Here is a 14,372-nt window from a genome sequence, read left to right on the forward strand (position 1 = left end):
TCTCAATCCCCAAAAAGTATAAATGTGAGGTTGGAGAGATAATACAGTGGTAGAACTCTTACCTTGCATTCAGCTTAACTTGGATTCAGTCTCCAGCACCGCATATGGTCCTCTGAGCTTCAATAGGAGTGATCCCTGAGCTTACAGCCAGGAGTAATCCCTGAGCACTGTCAGGTGTGCTCCCCCCAACCCAAAACAGAAAAAAAAGTATGTATGTGAGGTGATGGGTGTGTTCATTTTGTACTTCTTTTACAATCTACAAATATACATATAAAATATTTAGAATATTATAAATTTGAAAGTGTTATTATATTGTCACTTCGACCATAGTGAAGCTGAAATGTAGATGGATGACAGATAAATAGATATATTGATGGATAGTCTCATTCTCAAAAAAGTGCAGGATCACTAAATGGAAAAGAGGAGCTTTATTGGTAATAAAAACAAGTTGGGAAGGACAGAGAACAAATTCAGAGAGGAGGGCTGGAGCGATAGCACAGCGGGTAGGGCATTTGCCTTGCACGCGGCCGACCCGGGTTCTAATCCCAGCATCCCATATGGTCCCCTGAGCACCGCCAGGGGTAATTCCTGAGTGAAGAGCCAGGAGTAACCCCTGTGCATCGCCAGGTGTGACCCAAAAACCAAAAAAAAAAAGAAAAATTCAGAGAGGAAATAAGGGGTCTGTGTTTATGCCCAACAGAGATAGAGTGACATAACAGCTTAAGCATATTATAGTAGTTTTTCAGAAAATTTATATATTTATTCATGAAGGAGAAAGGCAAACATGTGCAATTGAGAAACTTACAATCAACACACATTACACTATAGGAATGGCAGAGAAATGTTGTTGGAGGTTGTATTTTAATGTTGTAATAAAGACCAAGGAGGCTAGAGATTGAAATGGGATCTATTGCAGTCTCCAATGGTCAGCACTGTTTGGTCAAGACCTGGAGTACTTAATAGTGCCAAGGTGTACCCAGAGTTTTATTTTGGCCCAGTCAGAGCCAATGGAATGAAGCAGGCTGGCTTTTCTCAGGGAGTGGTTATCACACCCTCCGAACTACAGCACTCGGCATTCTATTCCCTTCCACTCTCTCTTGGTCCTAGAAGCTTCCACACCCAATCACTGCCATATCAGCAGGCCCAGCTCCACATCTCCTGAGCCTTTGCTAGTCAAGACAAGTAGGGAAAGAAAAGAGACTTCAGCAGATTCACCTTCAGCATAGCAGGAGCACAGCAAACTCAATGATGAAGACATATACAAGCCCATCAAGTTCAGTAAGTGAAAACAATAATACCTGAAGGCTCACCCACCAATAGCTCTGAATGACTTTAGTAATACTTTATGGAGGATATTTAATGAACTCAAGGGATCAATGATGTAATCAACAAAGCACAAAAATGTATAAGAGCCAAAAAAGAGAAAACTACAATCAGAAATAACAGAAATTAAGAGTATAGTAGTTGATATCTAAAAACTCAGTAGAGGGGGCTGGAGAGATAGCACAGCGGGTAGGGCGTTTGCCTTGCACGCGGCCGATCCGGGTTCAAATCCCAGCATCCCATATGGTCCCCTGAGCAGGGCCAGGGGTAATTCCTGAGTGCAGAGCCAGGAGTAACCCCCGTGCATCGCCAGGTGTGACCCAAAAAGCAAAAAAAAAAAAAAAAAAAAAAAAAACTCAGTAGAAGGTCTGAGCAGCAGAAAAACAACAACCAAGGAAAAGATAGAGGAGCTCCAAGATGAGATGCAGGAAACTTCTAGAAAACAACAGAAAATGCAAAAAAATGTCTGAAAAGAAATGAATAGCACACCAGAGAATTATGGAATGAGTTCAAGAGAAATAATACAAAAATCATCAGAGTCCCTGAAAAACAGGAAGGGGAATTTGAAGAAGAACCAATAGTTAAAGAATCAGAGATAAGAATTACTCAGTGTTGAGGAATACAGGTGACCAGATCCAAGAGGCTTCAAGGGTCCCAGTGAAAATAGACTCAAGTAGAAAAACTCCAAGACTCGAAATGACAAAGGCCAAAGGCAGAAACAGACTCCTGAAATCTTGAAATCAGATCGAAGAAGGGGCCTGGAGTGATAGTACAGTAGGTAGGGTGCTTGCTTTGCATGTGGCCAACCCAGGTTTGATTCTCAACACCACATATAGTCCCTTGAGCCCTGCCAGGAGTGATCCCTGAGCATGGAGTCAGGAGTAAGCCTGTAGCAGCACGATGATTGGCCCAAAACCTGAAGAAAAAAAAAATTACACACATAGAAAAGTCTCTAAAACTCAAAGCAGCCCTGTCAAATGAAACTCTATGAGCCAGAAAAGAAGGAGAGATACAGTACAAAAATCCAATGAAATGAATATGTCAACCCAGAGTGCTCTATCCACCAGGTTTGTCATTCAGATTTGAAAGAATAATAGAGGAGCTTCAGAGACAGACACTAGCTTAGTGAATTCTTAACCTTGAAACCAGTTTTGCAAGAAGTATTAAAGGAGCTTCTTTAAAAAACAAGACAAACTTCTAAGCACTTGGCATTGAGTATGGCATTTGTTCATAGTGTTTATGGTTTCCCTCTACTAGATTAAGAAAGGCTTGTTTATTCCTAGCTTACTAAAGTATTTGCAAGTTTTCAATAGCGAACTAGTATTTCATTTATATAAAATGTTCTGTCTGATCAGTTGGGTTTTTTTTTTTTTACATCCAGAGCTTTTTTTTTTTTTACATATATAAAAAACACTTATTTATTTATTTATTTATTTATTTATTTTATTTTTAAATTTATTTATTTTTAATTAGAGAATCACCGTGAGGGTACAGTTACAGATTTATACACTTTTGTGCTTATACTTCCCTCATATAAAGTTCGGGAACCCATCCCTTCACCAGTGCCCATTCTCCACCACCCGTAAACCCAGCGTCCCTCCCACCCTCCCCAGTCCCATCTCCCCCCCCACCCCACCCTGCCACTGTGGCAAGGCATTCCCTTCTGTTCTCTCTCTCTAATTAGCTGTTGTGGTTTGCAATAAAGGTGTTGAGTGGCCGCTGTGCTCAGTCTCTAGCCCTCATTCAGCCCACAACTCCCTTCCCCCACATGGCCTTCGACTACAATGTAGTTGGTGATCGCTTCTCTGAGTTGACCTTTCCCCGGAACGTGAGGCCAGCCTCGAAGCCATGGAGTCAACCTCCTGGTACTTATTTCTACAGTTCTTGGGTGTTAGTCTCCCACTCTGTTATTCTATATACCATAGATGAGTGCAATCTTTCTATGTCTGTCTCTCTCTTTCTGACTCATTTCACTCAGCATGAAACTTTTCATGCCCATCCACTTAACTACAAAATTCTTGACCTCCTTTTTTCTAACGGCTGCATAGTATTCCATTGTATAGATGTACCAAAGTTTCCTCAACCAGTCATCCTACATTAAACTAAAAAGCTTCTGCACCGCAAGAGATACATTGACCAGAATCCAAAGACTATCCACAGAATGGGAAAGGATATTTACACAATACCCATCAGATAAGGGTTGATATCAATGGTATATAAAGCACTGGTTGAACTCTACAAGAAGAAAACATCCAACCCCATCAAAAAATGGGGCGAAGAAATGAACAGAAACTTTACCAAGGAAGAAATACGAATGGCCAAAAGGCACATGAAAAAGTGCTCTGCATCACTAATCATCAGAGAGATGCAGATCAAAACAACCATGAGATACCACCTCACACCACAGAGACTAGCACACATCCAAAAGAACAAAAGCAACCGCTGTTGGAGAGGATGTGGGGAGAAAGGGACCCTTCTTCACTGCTGGTGGGAATGCCGACTGGTTCAGCCCTTCTGGAAAACAATTTGGACGACTCTCAAAAAATTAGATATTGAATTCCCATTTGACCCAGCAATACCACTGCTGGGAATATATCCCAGAGAGGCAAAAAAGTACAATCGAAACAACATCTGCACATGTATGTTCATCGCAGCACTGTTTACAATAGCCAGAATCCAGAGCTTTTTTTTAATTTAAGTACTCTACTTATTAATGCAGGTACTTAAATACTACCTACAATATAATATTTTTTAACATAAAAGCAGTATTTTCTTTGCGGGGAGTGGGAGTCAGCAAACATAGTGATGCTCGGGGGTTACTTTTTACTCTGCACTCAGAAATTAGTCCTGGCGGTGCTTGGGGTACCATATGGGATGCTTGGGATTGAACCAAGTAGGCCACCTGCAAGACAAGCTCCCTACCTGTTGTACTATTGCCTCCAGCCCCAATGTTCCCTTTCTTAGGATAAAACATACTTTTGTGCTTCTGTAGGCCTATTTAGATTCTCCCCTTTAAATTTTCTTAACTCTTCACTCTTGCTAAATTTTACATCTGTAGGACTTATCTATTTCACACAAATTTTGGATGTATTAGCACAAAATTATTCATAATATTTAAAAAATTATATACTGTGAATAAAAAAGATCATTTTTGAAAAATATTTAATTTTACAGCTTATCAATTTACACTTCCTTGGCATTTCAAGAATTTAGCTGTTTATATGTGTATTGGTGTCACCAATCTCCACAATAAAATGTTTTTTAAAAAGATCTCTCATATATGGGATAAAAAGGAATGTAATGTGTCTGGAGTGGTAGTATAGCAGGTAGGGAGTCTGCCTTGCACAAGATCAACCTGCTTTCCATCCCTCACATATGATTCCCTGAGCACTGCCAGGAGTGATCCCTGAGTACAGAGCCAGGAGTAAACCCTGACACAGCCAGTTGTGTCCCGAAAGATAAAAACCAGCCAAATGAAAGAAGAACATAATAAGGGACAACAACTGGCCAAAGTCAATGGAACTAGAGGTTTTGTCTGTAGAACTGAACTAACATGGATGGGGTGAGGGTGGTGGTGGCTGGAAGGGGTCCTTTGGACACTAATGGAAGGAAGTGGGCACTCTGGTGATGGGTATAGTGTTAGAATGATGTGAACATGAAAAGTATAATTAAGAGTTTTGTAAATATTGGAATGATGTAAACATGAAAAGTACAATTAAGAGTATTATAAATCCTGGCACCTTTATAAAAGTGGTAAAACACAAAAACAAAAAACTGCAGGCCTCAAGGCCAATCTGTTTTAGCTTTTCCAACTGCAGAGGGTCCTTCTGAACTTGGGGCAGGAGTGGGGGTTAGGAGAAAGGGAAGTTAAAACACTTTAACCAGGGATCAGTTGCTCAGTAGATAGTCAGATAGATAAAGCCTTCATTGTTTTTCTTTCTAGAAAGGAAAGTGGTTTTGAAATACCATCTTTGGTGTGTGTGCATTGAGCAGGGAGTCAGACCCACAGAGCAAGGCAGATGCTGTAGCACTAAGCCATGTCCTTGACTCCATCTCACTTCTTTAGAGTAATTTCAATGGCCAATCACATTGCAAGGCATGCGTTGTGTCCCAGTAATGTTTTTTAATTTATGTATTTATTTTATAAAAGTATTTTGGCTTGGGGGCCACACAAATAGTAATGCTCAGAGGCCACTCATGGCTCTGTATTTGGGGGTTGCTCCCAGATGCACTCAGGAAATCATGCTGACATCCAGCCTGTGAGCATGTGCTGAGCCCATTAAGCCCTCTCTGCAGCAGTTTGTGTTTTAAATTTATTTTGTGGTGCCAGAAATTGAACCCAGGGCCTCACATGCAAGGCATGTGCTCTATCACTGTATCACATTCTGGTTTACCTAAATGATGTTTAGAAAGAAAATTCCCCGAAGGACTAGGAATTGAGCTTGGACTAGGGTTAGAAATTGGACAGAAGAGCGCACACATTTTTACACCTGTGGATTGGCACCTGTCTTGTATAACCAAGGCGGTAAACCCATGGTTTTCAGACTGGTACTGTCTAAGGACTGTGATTGGAGACCACTGGTATAAAGTTTCTTGCTAATATTTCCTAGAGCATGAATGAGAATATAAACTTAATTCTGTTCCATTGTTTTTGTCTCTTAAGAATGGATCCATCCATTTGCTTTGGTTTTTGTTTGTCTTCCCCCAGATGCTTGATGTATAATTTATTGATATTTGTTACATTAAGTTTTTAAACCTGATCCACTATATACCTCTCTGGATTTTCATTTCAGTACTTCTTTGAATGGCACCAACACTCCTTCTTTTTCTGGTCCCTGGGAAGATAAAGAGCACAGTGCCAGGGCCTTTACTAACTGCTGTGGATTCTACAACAATACTCTCTGCCCTGAAGCTGGTCTATTCTCATGGCAATTTTGAGGACTTTGCTGACAAAGTTGCTTATGTTCTTAAAGGTCCAATTTCACAAAACACCATGACCTTTTGTAGTAAATGTAAAAATTTCAGTTTGCCTAACTGGATGTCAAAAATGAAACTCAACTATTGTCTTCCTATTTAAAATAAATTAAATAGAAAATTTATTTATTTATATTTTAAATTAATAGGTTAAGTTAAATAGAAAATTCCTTATGGATCCTGAGCTTAGAGTTGAAATAATAAAAACATCCATAAGAAAACCCTTGTAAATATTGCTTCTAGTTGCCATCTAAAAAAATCATGTGATACATTGTACAATAAATGTGATTTTGTTTGTAATGTGTTCTGAAGTGAAAAGCTATTTGTTGGAATTCTGTGGATAAGTTGCACTTGTGATACTAAGTTTCACATGAAATATACATGACTTATATGATTTTTCTGGTTGTTAATCATTCCTAAATCTGAAAACTCTTAATATCAAAATTGCACAACAAACAAAAATATGTCATTTATGCAGATTTATAAGGAAAATGAATTTCTTCAAGGCCCTTACTTTCTTTTAGTATTCTATTAGTGCCACATTTGCTTCAAGTTTACAAAGAAGAAATAAAAACTTGTTTTCAGTGGGGAAGGGGAAGAGGTATTTTTACTTCCTAGGGGACATTTGGCCAAGTGTTGATACAATATTTGTCACAACTGGGAGTGGGGTGAAATGGTAACAGCATCACTTTGGCAGAGGCTCAGACAGTGGCTGAGCACAGGTAAGTCCCTGAAACAGATTCCCCTGGCCCCAAATGTTTGCAGTGCTAAATTTAAGACACTGTGATTTAAATTGTTTAATGCATTCTTATATTAATAGTATATTTGTATAAACATGATATTATATAATATATAAATATTAATATTTATAATAATATTATTATAAGCTTTAAGAAAGAACTTCAAAAGAATGTTGAACACAGGGACTGGGGAAATAGAGCAGAGGCAAGGCACTTAGGCATTTGCCTTGTATGTGAACTTGATGGCTATGACCTTGATTCAAATCCCCAGTAAAACATACAAGTGTGAGACCCTGGTTTCAATCCCTGGCACCACACAGACACACACACAGAATTTAAACATATGCCCTATAGTCCCTCTCCTAGATAATGCTCCAAAGAACTGAAACAGGTATTTAAACAAGTACATTTGCATGCACGTTCATAATAACCCTATTCACAATAAATAGTCAAAAATTTGGAACCGTTCATATGCTTATTAATGGATTAATTAATGGATGAGTAAATTATGTTTTATTTAGGCAATACAATTTTATTGGTTATAAAAACCATAGGACTGGAGCGATAGCACAGCAGGTAGTGTGTTTGCCTTGCATGCAGTCAACCTGGGTTCAGTTCCTCCGTCCCTCTCGGAGAGCCCGGCAAGCTACCAAGAGTATCCTGCCTGCACAGCATAGCCTGGCAAGGTACCTGTGGAGTATTCGATATGCCAAAAACAATAACAACAAGTCTCACAATGGAGATGTTACTGGTGCCTGCTCGAGCAAATCAATGAACAATTGGACGACAATGCTACAGTGCAATGCTATAAAAACCATGAAGTACCAATACATGCAGGTAAAAAGAACCCTGAAACATACTAAATCAAAGACACCTGAAGCAAAGAAGGCTCATTATTTATGATTACATATGATTCTATTTATGTGAAATATTCAGAGTAAGTCCACAGAGACAGTATATCAGACACAGAGAGTACAGGAGATAAGGCACTTGCTTTTTATGTGGCTGTGGCAGTTATAGTACTGGTTCAAATCCCTGTAGTCCCCCTGAGCCAGGGGTCACTCCTGAGCTCAGAATAGGAATAGGCCCTGAGCATTGCTGGATGTGGCCCCAAACTCAAAATAAATACATTTTAAAAAGAATACATATTGGTGATTACCAAGAGCTTGGAGGGCGGGAGACGTTTCACAGGGAATAGGAGGTGATTGCTTAATCGGGAATGACTACAGCTTTACTTTGGAGTGAGGAACTAGAGAGATTACGATTGCAATACTTACAACACAGTGCAAGGAGTAAGTGTCATTTTATAATGGTAAAACTTGTGTGAACTTTGCCTCAAAAAACTATATATTTTGAAACAGATGTAGATACTTAATGTTCCCTTGGCTAGTTTATCTTTTTTCATTTCTCAATTATCTGAGCTCAGAATTTGTTAATTTTCTTTCTAGTCTCTATGACTATCTCCATTCCCATATTTTTCACACTCAACATAAGTAAAGATTAAATCTCAAGAAACTGCTATTTTGATCTAGCTGCTAATTTTACATTTTGCCTGGCTGCTTCTGAGAGGCAGCAGAATGCTGTGGTTGATGAGATTGGACTCTAGTATATGAATTTAATGGCTGTGACCTTGATTTGAAGGTCACAGATTGCTTAGATTGATTCTGACTCTGCCATTTATTCACCAAGGTCACAAAAGTTAAGGAAGGAACCAGAATAATTTTTGTGTCAAATATTTATTCACCAATGTCACCAAGTTAAGGAACTGACACCATTTTTTATCTAAAAATTGGTGAAAATGGGCCTGAAACAGTCAGTGGAGGCAGTAGCAGAGGAAAACTTCCATATGAAACTAAGTCCTTGGCTCTGTTTGCTGGCTGAAAACCTTGAGAAAAAAGAAACACATTTATTTATTCTTTTGATGAAGCAAAATGGTTTTATTGAAACTTACTTAGAAACATATAAGAGGAGAAACAGAGAAGTGTGTGTTGAAGAGAGAACACAGGCTTCCCAATGTGGAATTAGGCAAGCAAAGAAACGTAGAGACAAGTAAGCAAGATAGATGTTTAAGGGAGAACATGGGCTTGAGGAGCAAGCTGAGAAACACTTCTTAAGCCTTGGCAGCCTTACCAATTCCCTGATTTTTATGAAATGGACTCTGAAAACCAGTTTTAGCCAATTATTTGAGCATGTGCAGTTAATAGAACTTGAACTTAATCTCACTTTTCCCTCAGTAAGACCAAATCTATACTGTGACATACCCACTAGCTTCATAATGAGATGCTAATGATATTTGTGACAGATGGGCAACAATGTAGTTTTTATATACATGTGCAGTTTTAGCACCACATGAGCCCTAACTCATATTTCACCCTTAGCATACTTCTTTTTTAATTTTTAAAATTTGAAATATCTTAGATTGCAGTGCTCAGGGTTTACTCCTGGCTCTGTGCTCAGGGATCACTCCTGATGGTCTCAGGGGACCATATGGGATGCCCGAATCAAAACCAGGTCTCCTGTCTGCAAGGCAAGCACCCCACCCCCTGTACTATCATGCTGGCCCCCTCCCTCCACCATTTTCTCATCATCTCTTCCCTGCCTCCCCTCTCCGACCACAGTTCCCAATTCTGTTGATTACATCTCAGGATTTGTTATTGTTGGGGATTGTCTAACCCATTTTTTGTTTCTTTATACTCCATATATAAGCAAGATTCTCCAGTACTTATTGTTTGCATTGACTCACTTCACTCAAGTTAACTCACTCCTTGAGGGAGTACTACTGCTTAATAAACCTTTCTGCTTTCATCCACATTCTCTCTTGTCCTTGAGTTCTTTTTTAAAATTTTTATATATTTTATTTTCATAAAAGTAGTTGACAAGAGTTCATTGCAGATAACATTCAAACACCAATCCCACCACTGAACATCTTCCCACCACAATAAGAGGTAAGTGTGTGAGGGTTGTTGTATTTAATTCTGGAGCCATTTAAGCCTGAATATAAGAGAATATAAGCAAGTATGAGAAACTAAACAAATGTGTGATACTTTTGATAAGTAAGTGAGGTAGAGTATAAGAGGTCCGTGAAATTCTGTGGCGCTCTTTTCTGGGAGCTTTAGTTTATAGTCTCTGGGTCTTGGCCGTTGATGAGATTACAAGGGGGGACGGGGGAGTTTGTGGGTGTGACTGCCAAGCTACAGGAAAACTGAGGACCTGGGAGGAGGAGGCCCAGTCCTGATCCGAGTGGGTTTGGAGATCTCAGTCATGGGATCCTGCGTACCTGGGTTTTCCTGCCAGTCCGCTCTCCAGTGAGGTTTGTCCTTGAGTTCTTTCTCATGATGAAGATGAGAATTCCAGGTAATGTTAACCTAACTTCTTTTCCCCCTTACTTTCTTAAAGAGCAGTACTTGTTCAGGGCTGAGATCCATCAACCAGTGAACATGAGGTGGTAGACTTGGTTTCAGGACATGCATGTTCAAGTGGAACTCAAGTATGGTCTAATAACTGCCCCAGCAGGACTGGCAGGAATTTGTTCTAGGCTGTGAAAGAGCTCACACAAGAATCTCTAAATCTTTTTTTTTCTCTATTTTTGACCTACATTTTTGGGATTGGGTTAAGTACATTTTCATTTCTCTTTCTAGACCCAAAAGAGTTCAGTTCTTTTTTTGTTCCCCCCCCCCTCTCTCTCTCTCTGTGTGTGTTGGCTCACACAGGTCAGGCAAATACTGTCATACTGATCTATTTCCTTGGTCCCTAGGTCATAGAACACTCATGGGTACAGCTTATATTTTCCATTAGATTGAATTTTTTTTAAAGTCAAGACCAGAGAGATAATACAAGTCAAGGCCAGAGAGATTATAGGGTTAAGGTACATGCCTTGCTACAGCTGACCCTGGTTTGACCCCCAACACTGCATATATCCCTTGAGTACCATGAGGCGTTATCCCAGAGTTCAAAGCCAGGAGTAAGCCTTGAGCACTGCCAAGTGTGTCCCCAAAACAGCAGCAATAAGAGAATCAACTCTTCCTTTCAGGAAGGCAAAAAGTGTATTTTTTAAGACCCAGAATTATTTTTTTCACTGTTTCCAAGCTAATTTGTCTGTCACAGCCTCCAGTATATAAATTTGCCTTCACAACAAAAAAATCAACTATATTTTAAGCAGTAATAAAAATGGAACATTGGAGCAGTGTTTAACATTTAGAACAGTGAGTTCTATTTTTACTTGTCAAGAGCTGCTGTCCCTCAAGGGAAGCAAACCATGTCTGCAGCACTGAGTGACTTGTAAAGAGAAATTTAAGCAAAGAGCTCTTTTTTCCATGGTGACAAAGCTAAAATATAAATTATTCATTAAACGAAGGATATTTATTTATGATTAACCAAACTCATGGGGTGATGTGGCAGATTTCCAAAAGAAAATATTATCTGTAAGATATTTGTTTTAGAGAGCTTGTGTGCTCATGATTTCAGAAGCAGATCTGTGAGTGTGCATGAGAAAATTATCCTTAGGTTACATGGCTGGGATTATAGAACAAACAACCCAACCACTTATTTCCTCAGTGGATATCACAGACAAGTTAAATATTTAAAAGAATTTCTGTGTATAAAACCCTGAGTGCAGTTTCTGGTATGGAAAAGAAAACTTAGGTGGCTAGACAATAGAATATATTTTGAGTAGTCATATTTATTATAAAGGCAGAGTACTCAGCTTCATTGAATGCTGTATGCTGCCTGGTTGATAGCTACTGATATTGTGGTGCAAAGCAAATTTGGCTGACTGATGTCCCCTCTGTGGACCACAGTTCATATGGCATTGTTGAGCCACTAAATTGTGTCTGGCTGTATGTCAGAGCATGGAATCTAGTAGTGTTTAACAAAGGCTAAGGGAGGTTAAGGGAAATGTTTAGTCATATCACAGTCATAACAGAGCAATCACATACACAAAGCCTCCTAATTACTCATAAAAAATAATAGCTAAGATTTCCCAAGTGCATACTAAATGTTAGACACTGGATGAAATAATGTTTATTGGCTATTCCTGGTTCTATGTTCAGGAGAGACCCTTTGTAGAGATTCAACAGTGTTCAGCCAAATGAAGGTAAGCACCTTGCCTCCTGTGCTATCTCTTTTGCCCCACAATTGATGATATTAGTTGACTCAGATATCCTATAGATTTCCCACAGCCACAGCCCTGCTGCCATCTACCACAAAGTGTCTCCCACATGAAGTGCTGACCAGAAGAAAAGTCTTAAGCACCTGAAAAATAGCCAGAAGAGACTGCAGAGGTTCTATCCTTCCAAAAAGCTACCTGAGGGGCCTTTTTTTTTTTTAACCTCCCAGAAGTGTGTAGCACTTCTGTAGCACTGTCGTCCAGTTGTTCATCGATTTGCTCAAGTGGACACCAGTAATGTCTCCATTGTGAGACTTGTTATTGTTTTTGGCATATTGAATATGCCACGGGTAGCTTGCCAGGCTCTGCTGTGCGGGCCAGATACTCTCGGTGGCTTGCCGGGCTCTCTGAGAGGGATGGGAGGAATCAAACTTGGGTTGGCTGCATGTATCTTGTTTTGTTTTGTGGCCCACACCCAGCAATGTTTAGGGCTTATTTCTGGCTCTGCATTCGGGGATCACTCGTTATGGGGCTCTGAGGAATAGAAGGAGTGCAGGGGATTGAACCCAGGTCTGCTGTGTGCAAGGTAAGTGTACTAACCCACTCTGTCGCTCTGACCCTGACTCCAGCACCAGGTTGAGATACATTTTTTTATGTTATTTTTCTTATATTTATGTTTCTTTCCCAATTGTGAAATATTCATACATAGGGAATGTTTCTTATGCACCTATGCTGTCATAAATGCCTTCAAAAGTTAAAATTTTTTTTTAATTTTATTGAATCACCGTGAGATAGTTACAAGCTTTCATGTTTGGGTTACAATCTCACAATGATAAACATCCATCCCTCTACTAGTGCACATTCTCCACCACGGTTGGGATACATTTTAACCAAGGAGATTAGGGTCAGAAAGAAGCCAGAATTGCTGGCTCCTTTTTTTTTTTTTAGCATGATAGTTACTTAGGGGAGGCAGTAGCTTCATATGTTTTCTCTGTAGATGCCCAAAAAGAGCAAGCATTCAGCTTTATTTTTCTACTGGTGATCCTGGTAACGCATTCCTTGTATATGTTTTCACTTTTTCTCTTACACTTTCTTCCCTCAATTCCACTCATCAATAAATCATTAGTACATAATCTTTTGCTTCAAGTTTTATTTTCTTAGGACCCAGAGTTAAAAAATATTTGTAGGGGGCCAGAGAGATTGTATAAGTTTAAGATGAATGCCTTGCATGTAGTCGATCCTGGTTCCATATCTGGCACCTGGTTCCATATCTGGCACCTTGCATGTAGTCGATCCTGGTTCCATATCTGGCACCATTCCCTGAACATTGCTAGGTGCCAAACATTCTTGTTCTCTTTCCTCTCTGTTTCTTGTCCTTTGCTTGCTTCCTCAAGGCTTCTTCCCCCTCACTTCACTTCCTCTTTATATGCTGAGTTTTTTCAGAAAAATCCTTAAACTTTTCTCACCCACCCACTTTATGTCTTGAATAACAAAGCTAATATTTCAGCTTGCATTGTCCTTCCACCTACATGTTCCAGTCATATGTCAAACTAAATCTGTACAACATCAAACTAAAATCAACAGACACTTAGTAGTAGTATCTTCTGTTAGTTTTAAATTAAGCTGCATATACACAAAGATGAGTAATTTCACACTTCCTTCCCAAATATATTTCTACTCCTGTGTTTTCTGTTTTGTAAATATCATTTCAAGGGTCTCTAAAAAAGTTGTGTGTGTCAACTCACATCTCTTTCTCTATATCTCCCATTGATTTTTTTCAAACAGTCATTTCCTCTTTTTTAAATTTTATTTTTATAAAGTAGTTCACAATATTTGATTACATTGAATATTCAAACACCAATCATTACATCATTACATCTTCCCACCACCATATTTTGGATGTTTCCATCCCAAACCCCAACCCCTGCCCCAAAGCAGAAGCGAAATAATTTATTTTGTACTGTTTGTTATGAATAAACCACTGAAAATGATTCAAAAAAGTTTCCTTTAGGAAACTGTGAGGAAAGTGTGCGAAGACTGTTGTATTTCACAGGGGCCATTAAGCACTTATATAAGAGATTACTAACATGTTGCTAAAGGTTGAGCCTTGTTTGTGTGTGTGTGTATTATATATCTGTAAAAATATATTTTCCTCTAAGATTCGTTGCCTTCTACTTTAAACCCCATCAAATATGGTGTGCTATGGAAAAAACCCGAATGCCCTAGAACGG

At 39.2% G+C, this 14,372-nt stretch overlaps 1 protein-coding gene across 2 annotated transcripts in view; it reads left to right on the top strand.

Annotated features, from left to right (window-relative positions):
* SLC28A2 (solute carrier family 28 member 2) overlaps positions 1-6,302 on the top strand; it is a 31,394-nt gene extending 25,092 nt beyond the window's left edge. For both annotated transcript variants that reach the window (XM_004609801.2, XM_055132495.1), the window contains exon 17: positions 6,117-6,302. In XM_004609801.2, the coding sequence (XP_004609858.2) occupies positions 6,117-6,261 (145 nt within the window). In that variant the 3' untranslated portion in view covers positions 6,262-6,302. The remainder of the gene's footprint in view (positions 1-6,116) is intronic.
* Positions 6,303-14,372: the final 8,070 nt, after the last annotated feature.

The sequence above is a fragment of the Sorex araneus genome, chromosome 3, assembly GCF_027595985.1.
Source record: "Sorex araneus isolate mSorAra2 chromosome 3, mSorAra2.pri, whole genome shotgun sequence".
In the NCBI taxonomy this organism is placed as follows: domain Eukaryota; kingdom Metazoa; phylum Chordata; class Mammalia; order Eulipotyphla; family Soricidae; genus Sorex; species Sorex araneus.